Raw genomic sequence first — 15334 nt, forward strand, 5'->3', positions numbered from 1 at the left:
TAGACTAATCTAGGATTAACCTAGGTTTGAAAAAAAAAAAAAAAAAAAAAAAAAAAAAAAAAGAGAAGTCAAATACTGAGAGCTCAAGTATTAAACGACATAAGGGGTACTTAGCAAAGAAAAAATAATAATTGACATTAACATGAACATATGCCAGAGAGGACTAACCCCACACACCTTGATATCTGAATTCGTCAGTAACAGCTCATGGCCTCATGGGTGAAGAATATAATATGATTTTTCAACATTGCAGAGATTAAGTCCATCTATGACAAATCATAAATTAAATTACTTAATAGAAATAAATGATCAAATAGCAGGGCATTTGGTCTAGTGGTATGATTCTCGCTTAGGGTGCGAGAGGTCCCGAGTTCAATTCTCGGAATGCCCCATTTTTATTTCCCCCAACCACACTTTTTTCCATTTACCCTAAAAGAATCATAGGATAGGATAGGACCCTTGCTTCTTATTACTCAGTCAGCTGAAGCGAACTATATCCCTAATACTTAAATGTATAAAATAAAAATGCATAGCTCCTAAATTAGGAGTGAACTTAGCCATGCAATGCTGCCAATGCAATCAAAGGATACTCAGCTACACCGCCTACACGACACAAAACATGAATATAGCTTTCACAGGTAAATATTTAACAGAACCAGTTAATTATTATGAAAACTATTACCAAGTAATCAAAGTTTAAGGGATTCAGCTGCTTAAAAAAGGCAGAGATTAAAGGTCAAAAAAAGAGAACAAATTTTGATTTTATGCAAGAGTTATACCACATTAGGGATTTGCTTGGTTCATTTAAACTATCATGGTATCACCTCCATTTGAATGCAAATTTGTAACTGCAAAATGTTCGAGATAAATAGGGTCTGCATTGCCATTTCACAGAGAAAAAGAACGATTATAAATAAAAACACAGAAAATTGATGTTTGGCTTTTCAAAATCACTAACAAATTGCGTTTTCAATTTTCACACTACAATTGTTTTTCGCAACAATAACATACTACAGTTGTTTTTCACAACAATAACACTTCGCAGATTTTATCAAACGTTTGATGTTGCCTTTTTAAAACTTCAAATAGTCCTGACCAATGATGACTGAGACAAGATTCAGAATTCTTAAACCATGAAATGCTATATGTTTCCATAAAAGAGCTCGGTTATGAGGGTCTTGCTGTAGGACTATCTAATTTAGTCTATTCAGAGACCACCAAGAAGGAGACCAGGAATCTCACCATCATGCTCCCAAGACCCTCTCCGAGTTCCCAATTTTCAAAAACATGTATTCAAAACATGACTTCCAAAATCGCAATTTTTTTTAAAACACACTTTCAAACAACTAACCCTAATGGACAAATACACTCCTCTAATCCAAACACATCAAGCTCCATCAACCTGCCAGCCTGAAATAAACTCATCCACCACCAAAAAGAAGGAAAGCGAAATTCGTCCAGAGATGAATACATTAAGCCACTATTCCATTCAAAAGCGCACAAAAAAAATTCCATGTTTACATTACAATACACACCAATCAAAATATATACAAGAAATAAAAATCACCGTGTTCCAACATCAAGACAACTCTGCAGCAAAACCCAAGATGTTAACCAACACAATAAATAATGTAACTGAAGCCAAGTAGAAAAAAGATGATAATCAGACTGATCAATAAACCCAGTTAGACAAAACAGCAGAAGTGACTTCTATTTGCTTCATCCAGTCTCCAGTATTCATGAATGACAGATTGAAAAGTACAGGAGCTGAGAATCAATTCATTGATTTTGAATGCTTTACAAGCCAATCAATGACTGAATCAATGTTGGAAGAATTCTTGCATGAAATCATAAAGCAACAAACTTCTCTATCAGTAATGTCCTTCAGCCCCCTGCACAGTGGAACACCATTTCAACACTAAACGGATATATATATATATATATATATATATATATATTTTTGATAAGTAACACTACAGAGAATTTACAAATTAAAAAACTCAGAAGTAACTGAAACCCAAATCATAAAGGGCACAGGATGGACATTTGTAATCCATTGTTTAATGTGTTCTCTATTCTGATTGTTACTGATTGAAATATGAGAAATATAAATATGTTACAGCTAAGCAATATTGGGAAAAAGGAAATCTCTCCCTCTGCCTCTCTCTTGTTTTTTGGTCTAAGAAAAGGTTGCATTCTTTTTCATCAAACTTGGGGTGAATACACTTCACCCTGTGATTAGGGTTAATTTACTTTACCTCCTTCATTTAAGTAAAGTGAAACTGTCAAACATTTTCATAACTCTTCATGGAATTACACAAGTGTGACACATGTACTGGGAACATTAAGGCCCTAAATGCTTGATAAGTCACTCTTCTGAACAGAAAGCACCCATAAACCAAAAAAGTAAGAGAGTGAGTTGCGCAAAAAAAAAAAAAAACGAAGTTAATAAGTTTGTGCATGATTTTTGTCCTGAAGAGCAACTAATTGAGCGTTTAAAGCCTAAAGGTCAAGAATAGTGTCATACATGTAGCATGTGTGTAAATTCCATGCAAAGTAACGGAAACACTAAAAATTTCACTTACTCCAATGCACAAGGCGGTAAATTGTAACATTGAAAAAGTCAATGAGGTAAAGTGAACTAACCCTAGGTACAAGGGGGCTAAAGTGTATCTTCCCCTAATTTTTAATGCAATGGAGCTAGAAGCAAACATGACTCTTTGTGACAGAGCACTTTTTTTTAGGAGGGACAAGAAGGGAGGGGGAGCAGGTGAATGTATCATTCAACCAAAAATAAAATTGACGGGCCACCCATAAACCATATTAGGTTTTCTTGACTCTACACTTACAATTGCTCTGTCAGACCCTCTTTAGACAAAGCTCCTTGTTTGTCAATCTTGTTACCAAGTACCAGCAAAGGAATGCCATTAAGTGACGGCTTACTCAACAGGTCATGAAGTTCACTTCTTGATACAGGCACATTATCATAATCAGCAGCATCCACAACATATCTGCAACATGCAAAAATCAGGGTAAGAAATTTTTGGTCTTATGGTACACCAGACTTATGAGCTATAACTTAAACTGGTCAATTACAAAAGAAAAAAAAAAAGGAAGTATATTACCCCTGTACTAGGGCAATGACCTTTTTCCTTTTTGATAATTATTACTCATCAGAATAAAAAAGCGTATCTAAAACTTATGCAATAATAAAGTTAAGAATTTAAGATGGGAACTATAAAAATTCAAGCATATTATAGAAAAGGAAAATGCAATAGTGACCATGACAAGCAGAATGTAGCTTTCTCTTTATGGGAACACTTTACGTATGGTCATATGCTACACTAAATTTAGTTAGTAAGACAACTCCTGAAATTTTGATTCCACCTCTTCTCTCCCGATACCCTCAGCAAGCATAAGAAAGAACAATATTAAGGAAGGGATCAGCAATCCCAAGTCTTTTACTCCACTTGGAAGGTCTTTTGTGCCAGGCGACTTGTATCAGGTGAGAAGGGCCCTTACTCTGTCCTACACAGTGAAATACTATTGGCCCTACCAGGAAACATCTACCTATACAAGCCCAGCTAGGATACAGGGAGGATCTGACCGAATCACAAAGTTCCAATTGTTCTATTAAGGGCATATTATATTGATGACCAAGAAAATTTTGGGAAAGAAGCAAGCTTCAACACTTCCCAAGACAAGAGAACAATCATTGTGTGGAGGTTAAAGAGCTTCCAACACAGTGCAGCATTTCATTCCCTTGTTTTTTCATGCCCACCCCCTGCCCCCTCTCTTCCACTTTGCACTTTCAAAGACCCTTTTGAAAGAAGAATCTGCAAGACTAAGGTATTGACTATGATAGACAAGAAACTGTAAGTGGGGGGAGAAATTCTTCTATTTGTAATATTCAGAAAGACATCCACTAATAGAAATCACCAAGTTCCCTTAGAGGAAAAAAGAAGATGCTTTGAGACTAAGGACTTTACTCTTCAATATAAGCAAACTTCAGGTTCCAAAGGACATCCACTAATACAAGGAAATCAATAAAAGGGTATCAGTGGGATAAGCAACAACTTAAATTAAATACAACTAGCATTCTCCTTTGAAGTCAAACACATGATCTTTCTAATTGTATCACTTCCATAGTGAACAAAGAGAATAACAAGGGGGGATAAAAAACCTGTTTACCAGGTCATGGTACTGGTACCGCCCTGTGTTAGCGCACATTATCAAATGTGTTTAGGGGCCTGGTAATGGCATTTCAATATTTGGCAGCAGCAGAAGAAAGGAGGGATAAAAGGAAGAAGCAAAAAGAAGATTGATCTTTGGTGATTCTATGGGCTTGTATGGGGGAAGTTGCAGGAGATCTTGATGAGGACAAGGAAGAGCTCAAGGTAAAAGAAAATTAAATACACCAAGATTCAAGAATTGTCGTCTAGTTTGATGTTGGACCCTCTTAGCACCTTTGATAGGTCATTTTAATTATTAGTATTGAGTCTTTTAGGTTGAAAAGCTGCTGGATCAGTTTTAATTAAGTTCTATTAGAATAAGGGCAATTTGGTAATTTCTAGAAGTCTGGAATGGGCTGTTCTTGGCAGTATCAAAGGCTCATGAGTCTTATTTTATGTTTATTTATTATTAAGTCTTTTTATTTAATTATTATTAGTATTCATATTCATTCTAGGAATAGCCGAATAGGTTATTTAGAGTCCAAGTCCTACTAAGAAAAGGGTAACTATAGCCTCTATATAAAGGCTCTTTTGTAGTCATGTTAATTCAGAATATTGAGATTGATTGATAACATTCAGTAGCTTATTTTAAGCTTTGTTTGGGTGATGCAAACTTCTCTAAGGTGTGATGCCAAGGAACCCTAGGTGTGATGCTTAGGAAGACCTAGGTGTGATTGCCTAGTGTTTTATTTATGTTATTTTCTGTTTATCCCCTGTTTCAGCCCCAAACAACCGTCAACATTCATTCTTTTCTAACCTAAACTCTTAAACATCAATCCTTATTCAAGAATTCATCAAGAAACCTAGTATGGTGCTGAATTTCTTAACGGTCTTGCATCAGATCTGGCTTTTGGGCTTTTGCATACAAGGCTCCTGAATATTCCACGAAATAGGAGAAGCGAGCTAAGGATTTTTTTCCACCTGGATAAGTACTAAATTTATCAAAAAGGTACAAAATTCAGGTATATGATAAGTATATAAGACAGAAACCCTTAAAAAGGAGAGTGAGAGTGAAGAGAAGAGAAGAGAATACTTGAATGATTGCATTAGAGCTGTTCCTAAACTCAGATAGAGACTAAAAAGCCAAGGGGAAATTTCAAGGGAAAACTACAAGCAAAGAATACTGCTTAAAAAAGATTCACAAAAAAATTTTCTAGTTACCAAAATAATAGGAAAATATTTCTGGTATTTAGCCAAAAGTAATATGAAGACTTGCCAAAACTAAATGAAGAAGATTGTTAGAATTATAGTTAAAATAATTAATTTTACCATTTCCTAATAACTTAAACTTTTGGGATAATCAGTAATTTATCATGATATAAGAGCAGGAGATTTTAAGTTCGATTATTGTCTCCACTCTACCTCCTGTTTAAAATATTAAAAATTTCACACACTAGGCGAACTTATTAAGGGGTGTTAGTATATAATCTTAAAATTGGAGAGAATTGAGTAGTATAAGAAGCTTGCAAGTTCAGAAGAAATAGACAACATACATATGTATTCAAAGTGTTAAAAAATAACATACACGATAGCAGAAACTGCACGGCAATATCTCTCCCACATGCTGCGAAACCTTGGTTGACCTCCAAGATCCCACAACTTTATTGTGACATTTCCTTTAGTTACCTTCTTCATATTAAATCCTACCTGTAGATTAAAAATTTGCCTTAAGCAAAGCATCCAAAAAGATAAATTAACTATAACAAAAACTTGTGGTAATAGTGACAAGTTTTTTTTTTTTCCCCCTCTCTTTTGTTTTCTAATGGCAAAAATGACAGTTCTATGGAAGAATTACATCCTCCTAGTTCCTACAATGAAAATTAAAGGCACAAAATAATTCAAAGAGAAGATCACACACCGTTGGGATCATGTCTTCACTATATCCACCAGTCTGGCAACAAGTTCCAGAAACAGAAATTTCAACATCAGCATCAAACTGAAAGAGACAGGAAAAAGGAAAAAAGAAAAAAAGCAGATCTATTGTAAATACTTTACTTACTGCAATAACATTTACAAGTGATGTTTTTCCAGCATTCTGAAGGCCTATCAAAGACAGCTCCATTTCTTGCTTGAAAAAGAGACTACAATAAATAAAGAAAAAGAAGAATTGCTAAATAATTTAATGAACTCTAAAATGCCAATATGTGTTAAATATGAATGTGAGACAGCAATTATCACAAGAAATTCATTGCAGAAAAGATAGACCAGCTGATAAATCTAGAGATTCACGTATGTAATCATAACAAGTCATTCACTCCAACAAAATAGAGTGCAACTTAGAAACATACACACCGGAATAAGTACATCATACAAGGTCCATCTCAACCACAAATAAAGAGGTATATTTAGTTCATAGGGTTACCAAGGCATCTATGTATGATATGGAATCTATCCAGGAAAAATAACAGATGCAAGTAAGAATTTCTCATTTTTATAGGCAGCTATACACTGAAAATGTGGCTCATAGACCTCTACTAGATGATGTGGAGTTCTCTTGTATCTCGGAGGAAGATGCCCTTTGGCTAGATAGACCATTTGATGAGGATTTTGGGGTGATTAGTGATTTTAAGGGTGATAAGGCTCCTAGCCCAGATGGCTTTTCCATGGCGTTCTTTTAGTCTTGCTGGTGTATTTTGAAGGCTGAAATTATGGTAGTGTTTCAAAACTTTCATACTCAAGCCATGTTTGAGAAGAGCCTTAATGCTTCTTTCCTTGCTCTTATTCCCAAAAAGGTGGATGCTGTGGAGATCAAGGACTTTTGGCCTATTAATTTAGTTGGTGAGATTTATAAGATTATTTCTAAGGTGTTGTCCAATCGGTTTCGAAGGGTGGCTCATGGGCTTATTTCAGATTCTCAGAATGCTTTTGTGAAGGTAGACAAATCTTGGATTCCTTTTTAATTGCTTCAAAATGTATTGGTAGTAGATTGAAGACAGGTGTTCCAGGTGTGTTGTGTAAGTTGGATGTGAAGAAGGCATATGACCATGTGAGTTGGGGTTTTTTAATGTATATGCTTCAGCACTTTGGATTTTCAAAGATATGGAGAAAATGGATAGTGTGTTGCATCTCAATTGTTAAATTCTCCATTCCGCTCAATGGTAGTCTTTCTGATTTCTTTGGAAGCTCTAGGAGATTCGACAAGGGGACCCCTTGTCTCCGCTTCTTTTTGATATTGTTATGGAGGCTTTGAGTCTTATGTTGGACGTGGCGGCTACTACTAGACAGTTCTCAGTCTTCTCTGTAGGTAATAGAGCTGGTAACTCGGTGATGGTGTCTCACCTTTTATTTGCTAATGACACCCTTATTTTTTGTGATGCTGATCCTACGCAAATAACTAGTTTGGGGGCAATTTTGGCTAGATTTAAGGAGGTCTCAGGCTTAAGGATTAACTTGGGGAAATCTAAGTTGGTTCCTATTGGTGTGGTGCACAATATGGATGTTCTGGTGGGGATGTTGGGCTGTAGGCAATCCTCTCTTCCATTGAAATATCTGGGCCTACCATTAGGTGCTAAATTTAAGGAGTTGCCAATCTAGAATCCCATTTTGGAGAAGATGGAGAGGAGATTAGCAGGTTGGAAGAGGTTGTATTTATCTATGGGGGGTAAGGTAACTCTTATTAAAAGTACTCTTTCCTCTTTACCTACTTACTTTCTTTCCCTTCTGCCTTTACCTAGGAAGGTGGCAAATCGTATGGAGAAATTACAACGAGACTTTTTGTGGAGTGGTATTAGTGGTGAATCTAAACTACATTTAGTAGATTAGGCGAAGGTTTGTAAGCCGCTGCAGCTTGGAGGGTTAGGTATTAGACGATTGAGGAGTTTAGATTCTGCCTTGTTAGGAAAATGGTTATAGAGGTATGGCATGGAGACCGATGCTCTATAGAGGAGGGTTATTGAGGTGAAATATGGGAATGATTGGGGTGGTTGGTGCACGAAAAAGGTTACCAGTGCTTATGGTGTTAGGTTGTGGAGATATATTAGAAGTGGTTGGCTGAATTTTTCTAAACTCCTTCTGTATGATATGGGAGATAGTACTAGAGTGAAGTTTTGGAAGCATGTGTGGTGTGAGGATTGTACTTTCCAAGAGACTTTTCTGGAACTTTATTGTCTTATTAGGACAAAGGATTCTTTAGTAGCGGAGGTTATGTGTTGGTCTGGTGGGAGGATTCATTGGAATGCTAAATTCCATCGTCCTCCACAAGATTGGGAACAAGAATCCTTTGATCTGTTTATGGATCTGGTCTACTCTTTGACGGTACAGGGTTTGGATCCTGATCAGGTTTGTTAGAAGCCAACTAGGAGTAGAGGTTTTGAGGTTAGAGGATTCTATCTTTCTTTCTACCCTCCTACCCTCTTATCCTTCCCTTGGAGAATGATATGGCATTCGAAGGTTCCTCCAAGGGTAGCTTTCTTTTCATGGTCTGCTTCCTTAGGTAAGATTTTAATAACAGATAACCTTCGCAAAAGACGTGTGCTAGTTCTTGATTGGTGCTATATGTGTAAGAATTGTGGGGAGCCAATGGATCATCTTATTCTTCATTGCCCCATAGCTTGTGAGTTGTGTTCGTTGGTGCTCTGTTTGTTTGGTATCCATTGGGTTATGCCTTACAAGGTTATTGGGTTGTTTGAGTCTTGGCAGGGTATGCTTGGATGACATCGTAACATAGATTTGTGGAGACTTGTGCCTCATTGCTTGTTATGGTGTATTTGGCGTGAAAGAAATGCTAGAAGCTTTGAGGGTTGTGAACACTCTATGTTAGAGATTAAGTCTTTTTTTTTTACACACTCTCCTCGATTGGAGTGTGGTCTTTTGTCATTTTTCTTGTTCTTCCCTTCCTGTTTTACTTTATCGTTGTAACCTTGGTCCTTGATTTGTGCCCCCCTAGTACATTCCCAATGTACTCGGGTTGGTTGTTTTTCTATGCTTAATAAAATTTTCTTTACTTATAAAAAAATAATAATAAATAAATAAAAAACAAGGTTTAAAAGTTCAACAGATGTTAATCAACTGCAATAGCTGGAACTATGTTAAATTATAATAGGTGAGACAAAGGTAAAAATTACTCTAGCCCTAGTTTTTATTTGCTTATCTTAAAACAGAAGAAGGAAACCTTGTAGAGAAGTAAATTTTCCTCACCCAGAGAATCAGCTGATCTTAGTATTTTCTTCACATTATACACCTAAAAGTATTGTCCTTGTACTACATAACTTAAGGGCATGAGATGGATAGGAACAAACCAAGAAGAAATTGAACTACCAAGTACCAGAAGAGCCTTCTAACATTGCAGCTTCTCCTTTGCCCAAAGTATCCACCAATGCCAGAGCTCTTTTACCATAAATGTCTGTTTCTATACTATCAATTTCAAGTGTTTGACCAGTGCCTGAGTATAAAAATTCTCAAAACTGTTGTTGCAAATTTGTTATTTCTGCAAATAGAAAATCCTGAGAAACTGCAACAACTCCTGTTAAAGTGAGACAGCAATCTTCTCACTCCATGAAATCATCATCACTGCTTCTATATCCTATAGCTCCTGTTCATATATTTTCTCATACTCCACCAAATTCACAGATTTATGAGAAGAACAATCACTAAACAATGACCAAGCTTCACCAAAAACACTTAATTAGTCTAGGTTTCACATAGGGGTTCCCCAAGGCTTCTTTGATAAGCTGCCAACACTAATTCTCAAATATCGCATTTTTGCTATTCCCCATCACCACCATCCAAGCAATTAAGTTTTTTTTTTTTTTACCCCACATAAGTACCCTAATTACCACCGATTTGTTTTTGATAGGTAGTACTCTAATTACCACCAGATCAGAACCTTTCGCTTGATTATTATGAGAAACTGAAAGCAAGCACCTCTACCACAACATTTTCAGCCCATTGTTGTTGCTTCCAGTGAGACCACCTATCAAACCACCACCACTTTAGCCTCCTCTACAACGCCACTTTTGCTATAGTACACACACACACACAAACACGAACTTCATGTGAGCCTCACTGACTAGTAAAACAAAAACCTATTGCCGTTAGAATCAGCTGAAGGTCTCAAAAATCAAACATTTTATCTAAAGTGCTCTGGGATTTGTGCAGCAAAATAACCTAGTTACTTAACCAAAACAACAAGTTACCACTTCCCACGTAGGACCTAATCCAAGCAATGGCCGCTTGGCCAGGCCAAGCCAATTGCAGACACCACAATCATCTGATTATAACAGAATAACACATCAGTCACTTCACTTTTATTCAAAACCATTCTTCAACTTAGATCCTATATTCTTCCTCATACCAACTACATAGCCCACAGCCACAAGGAGCGGCACGGAGGTCACTAATTCAAATTTTCCCTTCTCCCTCTTTTTGGGGCCAAAACTCATTTTATATTTAAACAAAAGATTAAATAAAACCCACCCAAAATTTTCCTATTAAAAAAAAAACTATATATAATTTAGACACACACAGACTATACTCTATGTTCAACTAGAAACTTGGAAACAGAATATGATTTCAATTATATTCAACTAAGTTCATGCGCCAACTGGTCCTGTTGGCCTATTTTAAGTTGAAATTATATACATATATATATATATATATATATTTTTTTTTTATCCAATAATTTCTATATAATCTAAAACTCGACACACAAGAATCGTAAATTGATTAAAAATATGCAGAAATTAAATTTAAACCGAATTATGTACTTCCATCTAGTTCTTAAGAAAACTGAACAAGAAATTTTTTATTATAAACAAAGTCATTAATCTCGTGAACTGTCGAGTAAGTAACAGGTCCAGCAGAGTAGAAATTAACAATTTTCTCAGCTCCCAAACACTGGAAAACTCAAAATTCGATTCTTTATTTACTTTTTTAGTACACTTTCTTAGCATCTAAAACAGAGAGAGAGAGAGAGAGAGAGAGAGAGAGAGAGATTTATTTACCTTCGTAGCCAATTGAGAAAAGCATCCCATATCCCCATTGCGAACGAGAAGAAAATAAAAAGAAAATTTAGGGTTTCGAATTTGATGATCTGAGAAACGAGAAAACTTTTGCTTTTGCTTTTGCTTTTTTTGTTTTCAATTCCCTCGCGATTTAAATTAGAAACGAAGAAAATAAATAAAAATAGCTAATAATCTGATTACATTAGTTTAAGATAGTAATAATCAAAAGGCGACAAGATTATAAGGAATGTTGTAATTTCTGATAAGCCCACGCGCATGGTGCCACGTGGGCCAATGGTGTAACGTTGGATTTGTGAATGTGATTGTGAAACAAAATATGAGTTTGTTTATTGGTACACGCGCTTTTGCTGAGAGGTTGGTTGCTCCTGCTTCTTGAAGACAAAACAGGAACTTGGGAAGTGGCTAAACGACGTTGTTTTGAAATTTTGGAGCTGGGAAGGAAATTGCAATTGGTCTTTCTCTTCAGTTGTACTTGTACAGCCAGGTTGGGTGCTTTTGACGGTTTGACCAAAACGCAAAGGGCAATATATTATATAGCATTAGTATGGACAAAACTTAGGTACCGTATTTAGATGTTATTTTTTAGATTCTCTTTTTAAGATTTTTTTATGTAAATTTTTTCTCATGGGATGAAAGTGTTTCTTTTAGTTAAGTAGTCACATGGCTGAATTTTAAGATAGAAACCTAAGAAATAACATAAGAAAAAAATCTTGTTGCGCACTCGAATATTTGGCATTTGAAGTCTAATTTTGATATTTAAATAATTTTTTCTAATGTTGAATTTATTCAAAGGGTTAACACTCTAACTTATACAACTTGAAGATTGATTTTTTTTTTTAATATTTAAAATATTTATTATTATTATTATTATTATTTTTTGCTATAAAAAATCATTTTAGCCAAGAGAGAGTAGTTTCTCTTTCGCTAAGAAAGTCTCTTACTTCTCTTAGGCAGTAGAATTTTGATCCCTTCATAACAAAGATTTGTCGTTTTCCAATTGTTAACAATGTTAATCCGTTGAATTGTTGGGTTTTTTTTTTTGGGATTGGAAAACAGCTTTACTTTTCTTTTTCTTTTTTTTTTGTATTTTCATCACATTCCATACTCACACCTTTCTGGCCCTATTGTAATGGAGGAGTTGACGCAAAATTGGACAAATCTTTCTCTCTCAGATAGGGAAGGACCTAGCTGCTGTTTGGACAGCGATCACATTTCTCAAGAATACATCATTGTAGAAAAATTTCTCACGAAACGAGCCCTCAACACGGATGCAATAGCCAGAACTTTCACCCCTTTATGGCACTCTGAAGGTGGCTTCAAGATTTGCAAATTGGGGGAACAAAAGGTTCTATTTATTTTCATTAATGTCCCTAATGTCGATAAGGTCCTCAGTTCTGAGCCATGGAATTTTGACAAAAATTAAGTAATCATGCAATGCTATGACAAAAACAACGCCGATGAAGATTTGAAGTTTGGTAGGACTCTGTTTTGGGTACAGGTTCATGGGATCCCTTATCGATATATGAACGTCAAAGCCGCTGAAAGAATATGTGAGGTTCTAGGCAAGGTCGTTCACTTTACAAACCCTGCAGAAACTGAGGGAGGTCATTTTATGAGAATTAAGGTATCACTTGATGTCACCCTTCCTCTATGTAGCGGTCATATTATCACGAGGGAGAATGATAAAAAGATTTGGATAACCTTTAAGTGCGAGCGCCTCCCCAATGACTGTTATTGATGTGGACGCTTAGACCACGATGATAGAGATTGTGATCTATGGCTCAAGAGTGAGGGAAGCTTAACTGAAGACCATTAGCAATTCGGGCCTAACCTCGATGCTTCACCTTTTGTTCTGTCAAGGAGAAGCGTTATCTCAGTCTCGGGGTTTTATAAATCAAAATAGGCTTTATCCTCGAAATTGAGCGATTGACGGAATGGTGGTAGAGGGAAACTAGCAGTCACAAGTCACCCCTTACACCAACTGAGTCTAAAACGGCAAAGGTAAGTGGCACTGAAAAGCCAAGTTAGGTCAATATGCCACATTCATGTGAGGATTCCGTTACTTTAGATATTCCAAGTGTAACGTGTGACATACTGAAATCAAGGGATTTTGCAACCAATTATTCCATGACCCCTATTCACTCGACCAATCATTATTGTTGTGATAAGGTGATAGCTTTCTCAGCCAATATCTCTATGATACCAATAAAGCGATTGATTTGGAATTAAAATCTATTGATTCCAATGCTCGGCCAGCCCAAGTTCGAAACTAAAAAATTTAAGTGTTGAGTTGGGGTCACACGAGAAGCACAATGATGTTAATTTGAGTCCCTCACCACCAAAAAAAAAAAGGATTACGTGGACAAGAATTGTTAGGACCAAATAGGGAGTAATATTCATGAGAACACAAGTAACAATGAGGGAGGCAAAATAATGTTTTCACAGGTGGGTGATCTTTCTAAATTTCCTTGCAAGAAGAAGCAGGATGTGAGGAGAGATGAAAACTTATTTTTTCAAACAGTGGAGGCTATTATTTAGCCCCGCCAAGAGACATGAATTGCTTAGTATGGAACTGTCGTAGGCTTGAGAACCTACATACAGGAAAGGAGCTTGGAGATATAAACCAGGCAAAAGATCTCTCTGTTGTGTTTATAGCTGTAACATAGATAGACGAAGCGAGGCTAAATTCAGTTTCACGCAACATTGACTTTGACCACAAATGGGTGGTTCCTAAAGAGTGCCAAGGGGGTGGGCTTGTAATGTTTTGGAAGGATTCGGTTAATTTGGCTATTGAGGATTCGTCAAGATATTTTATTGATACTTGTATTGATAAAGGTTCTAAAAATGGTTGGCGTTTTACTGGCTTTTATAGTGAACCTGAAACTTTTAGACAGATCGAAGCATAGAATTGTCTTCGAAGATTGAAACGTGGCTTGGATATCCCATGGCTATGTGCTGGAGATTTCAATGAACTAGTTAGCCAAGATGAAAAATTCGGAGGTGCCTTACGCAATCATCAACAGATACAGCTGTTCAGGGATGCAATTGATGAATGTGGATTCATGGACCTAGGATTTATTGGGCCAAGGTTCACTTGGAGTAATCACTTCGAGAATGGAAACTCCATTTGGGAGAGACTTGATAGGGGTTTGGCTACAAATAATTGGTTTTTGAAATTTCCAGGTACATGTTCATCATCTATATTGTGACTCATCTGACCATTCACCACTACTCATTAATATTTTAGGCCATGAACCCTTGCCAAGGAAAATTTTTTTTCAATTCGAAGAAATGTGGTTGTTTGATTCTCGTTGTGCTGAGACAATTGAGGCCGCATGGAGCTCGATTATGGATGATTTGAAGGATAGTTCAATTCTAAAAAAAGTGGAGAAGTGTGGAAGGGATCTTTCAAGATGGAATTGGAATGTCTTTGGGAATGTTAGAAAAGAGTTGGGGAAAAAAAAAAAAGCTTACTAATCCAAGCTGAAAGGGAGGCCTTAATCAGTGGTTCGAATTGCAAAACCAGAGAGCTGAAAGCCGAAGTTAATATCCTCTTCGATAGGGAAGCCCGTTTATGGAGTCAAAGGTCTAGGGTACTCTAGTTGAAAAACGGTGATAACAACACGAAATTTTTTCACAATAAGGCAACCAAGCGGCATAGGGAAAAAAAAAATTTATCAAAGGTATTTTTAAAAAATCAAATTCATGGCAAGACCAACAGGATGAAATTGCGGGTGCTTTGTTGAAATACTATCATGAACTCTTCTCGACAGCATTTTTGGATTCCTCAAATGCAACACTCAACTTTATATTTCATGTTATTACCAAGGAAATGAACAATTTGCTGACCAGCAAGTTTTTGGAATGTGAAGTGACCACAGCTTTGAAGCAAATGACACCACTTAAAGCACCTGGCCCCGATGGGATGCCTCCAATTTGTTATCAGCACTTTTGGCAAGTGGTTGACATTGATGTGGTTAGATCCATTCTCTCTTGGCTTAATTCAGGTACTCTTCCCCATCCCATAAACCACACTTTCATTACCCTTATTCCAAAAATAAAAAATCTTGAATTTATTCATGAATATAGGCCCATTAGCCTATGTAACATACTTTATAAAATCTTTTTTAAAGTACTTGC

General features: G+C 36.4%; 1 protein-coding gene and 1 non-coding gene across 2 annotated transcripts; one reads left to right on the top strand and one right to left on the bottom strand.

Annotated features, from left to right (window-relative positions):
- The first annotated feature begins 319 nt into the window (after positions 1-319).
- On the top strand, positions 320-391 carry TRNAP-AGG (transfer RNA proline (anticodon AGG)). Its single transcript has one exon. It is a non-coding gene; the product is annotated as a tRNA-Pro (tRNA).
- A 1061-nt stretch (positions 392-1452) lies between these two features.
- On the bottom strand, positions 1453-11382 carry LOC142644604 (ADP-ribosylation factor-like protein 8b). Its single transcript, XM_075819183.1, has 6 exons — positions 11174-11382; positions 6232-6313; positions 6091-6123; positions 5758-5879; positions 2850-3011; positions 1453-1892 (listed from the first exon to the last, which is right to left on the bottom strand). The coding sequence occupies exons 1-6, from the start codon at positions 11209-11211 to the stop codon at positions 1775-1777; spliced, it is 555 nt and encodes a 184-aa protein (XP_075675298.1). The 5' UTR covers positions 11212-11382; the 3' UTR covers positions 1453-1774.
- Between the last annotated feature and the right edge of the window lie 3952 nt (positions 11383-15334).

This window comes from Castanea sativa, chromosome 7 (genome assembly GCF_040712315.1).
Source record: "Castanea sativa cultivar Marrone di Chiusa Pesio chromosome 7, ASM4071231v1".
NCBI lineage: Eukaryota > Viridiplantae > Streptophyta > Magnoliopsida > Fagales > Fagaceae > Castanea > Castanea sativa.

What these genes read in the sequence shown, in the direction of transcription:
- LOC142644604 (XM_075819183.1), bottom strand. Translation starts at nt 11,211, where the DNA reads ATGGGGATATGGGATGCTTTTCTCAATTGGCTACGAAG. An exon ending in CACTTGTAAATGTTATTGCA is followed by an intron (nt 6,124 to 6,231) that starts GTAAGTAAAGTA and finishes ACTTGTTGCCAG; the next exon opens with ACTGGTGGATATAGTGAAGA. An exon ending in GTGAAGACATGATCCCAACG is followed by an intron (nt 5,880 to 6,090) that starts GTGTGTGATCTT and finishes TTTAATCTACAG; the next exon opens with GTAGGATTTAATATGAAGAA.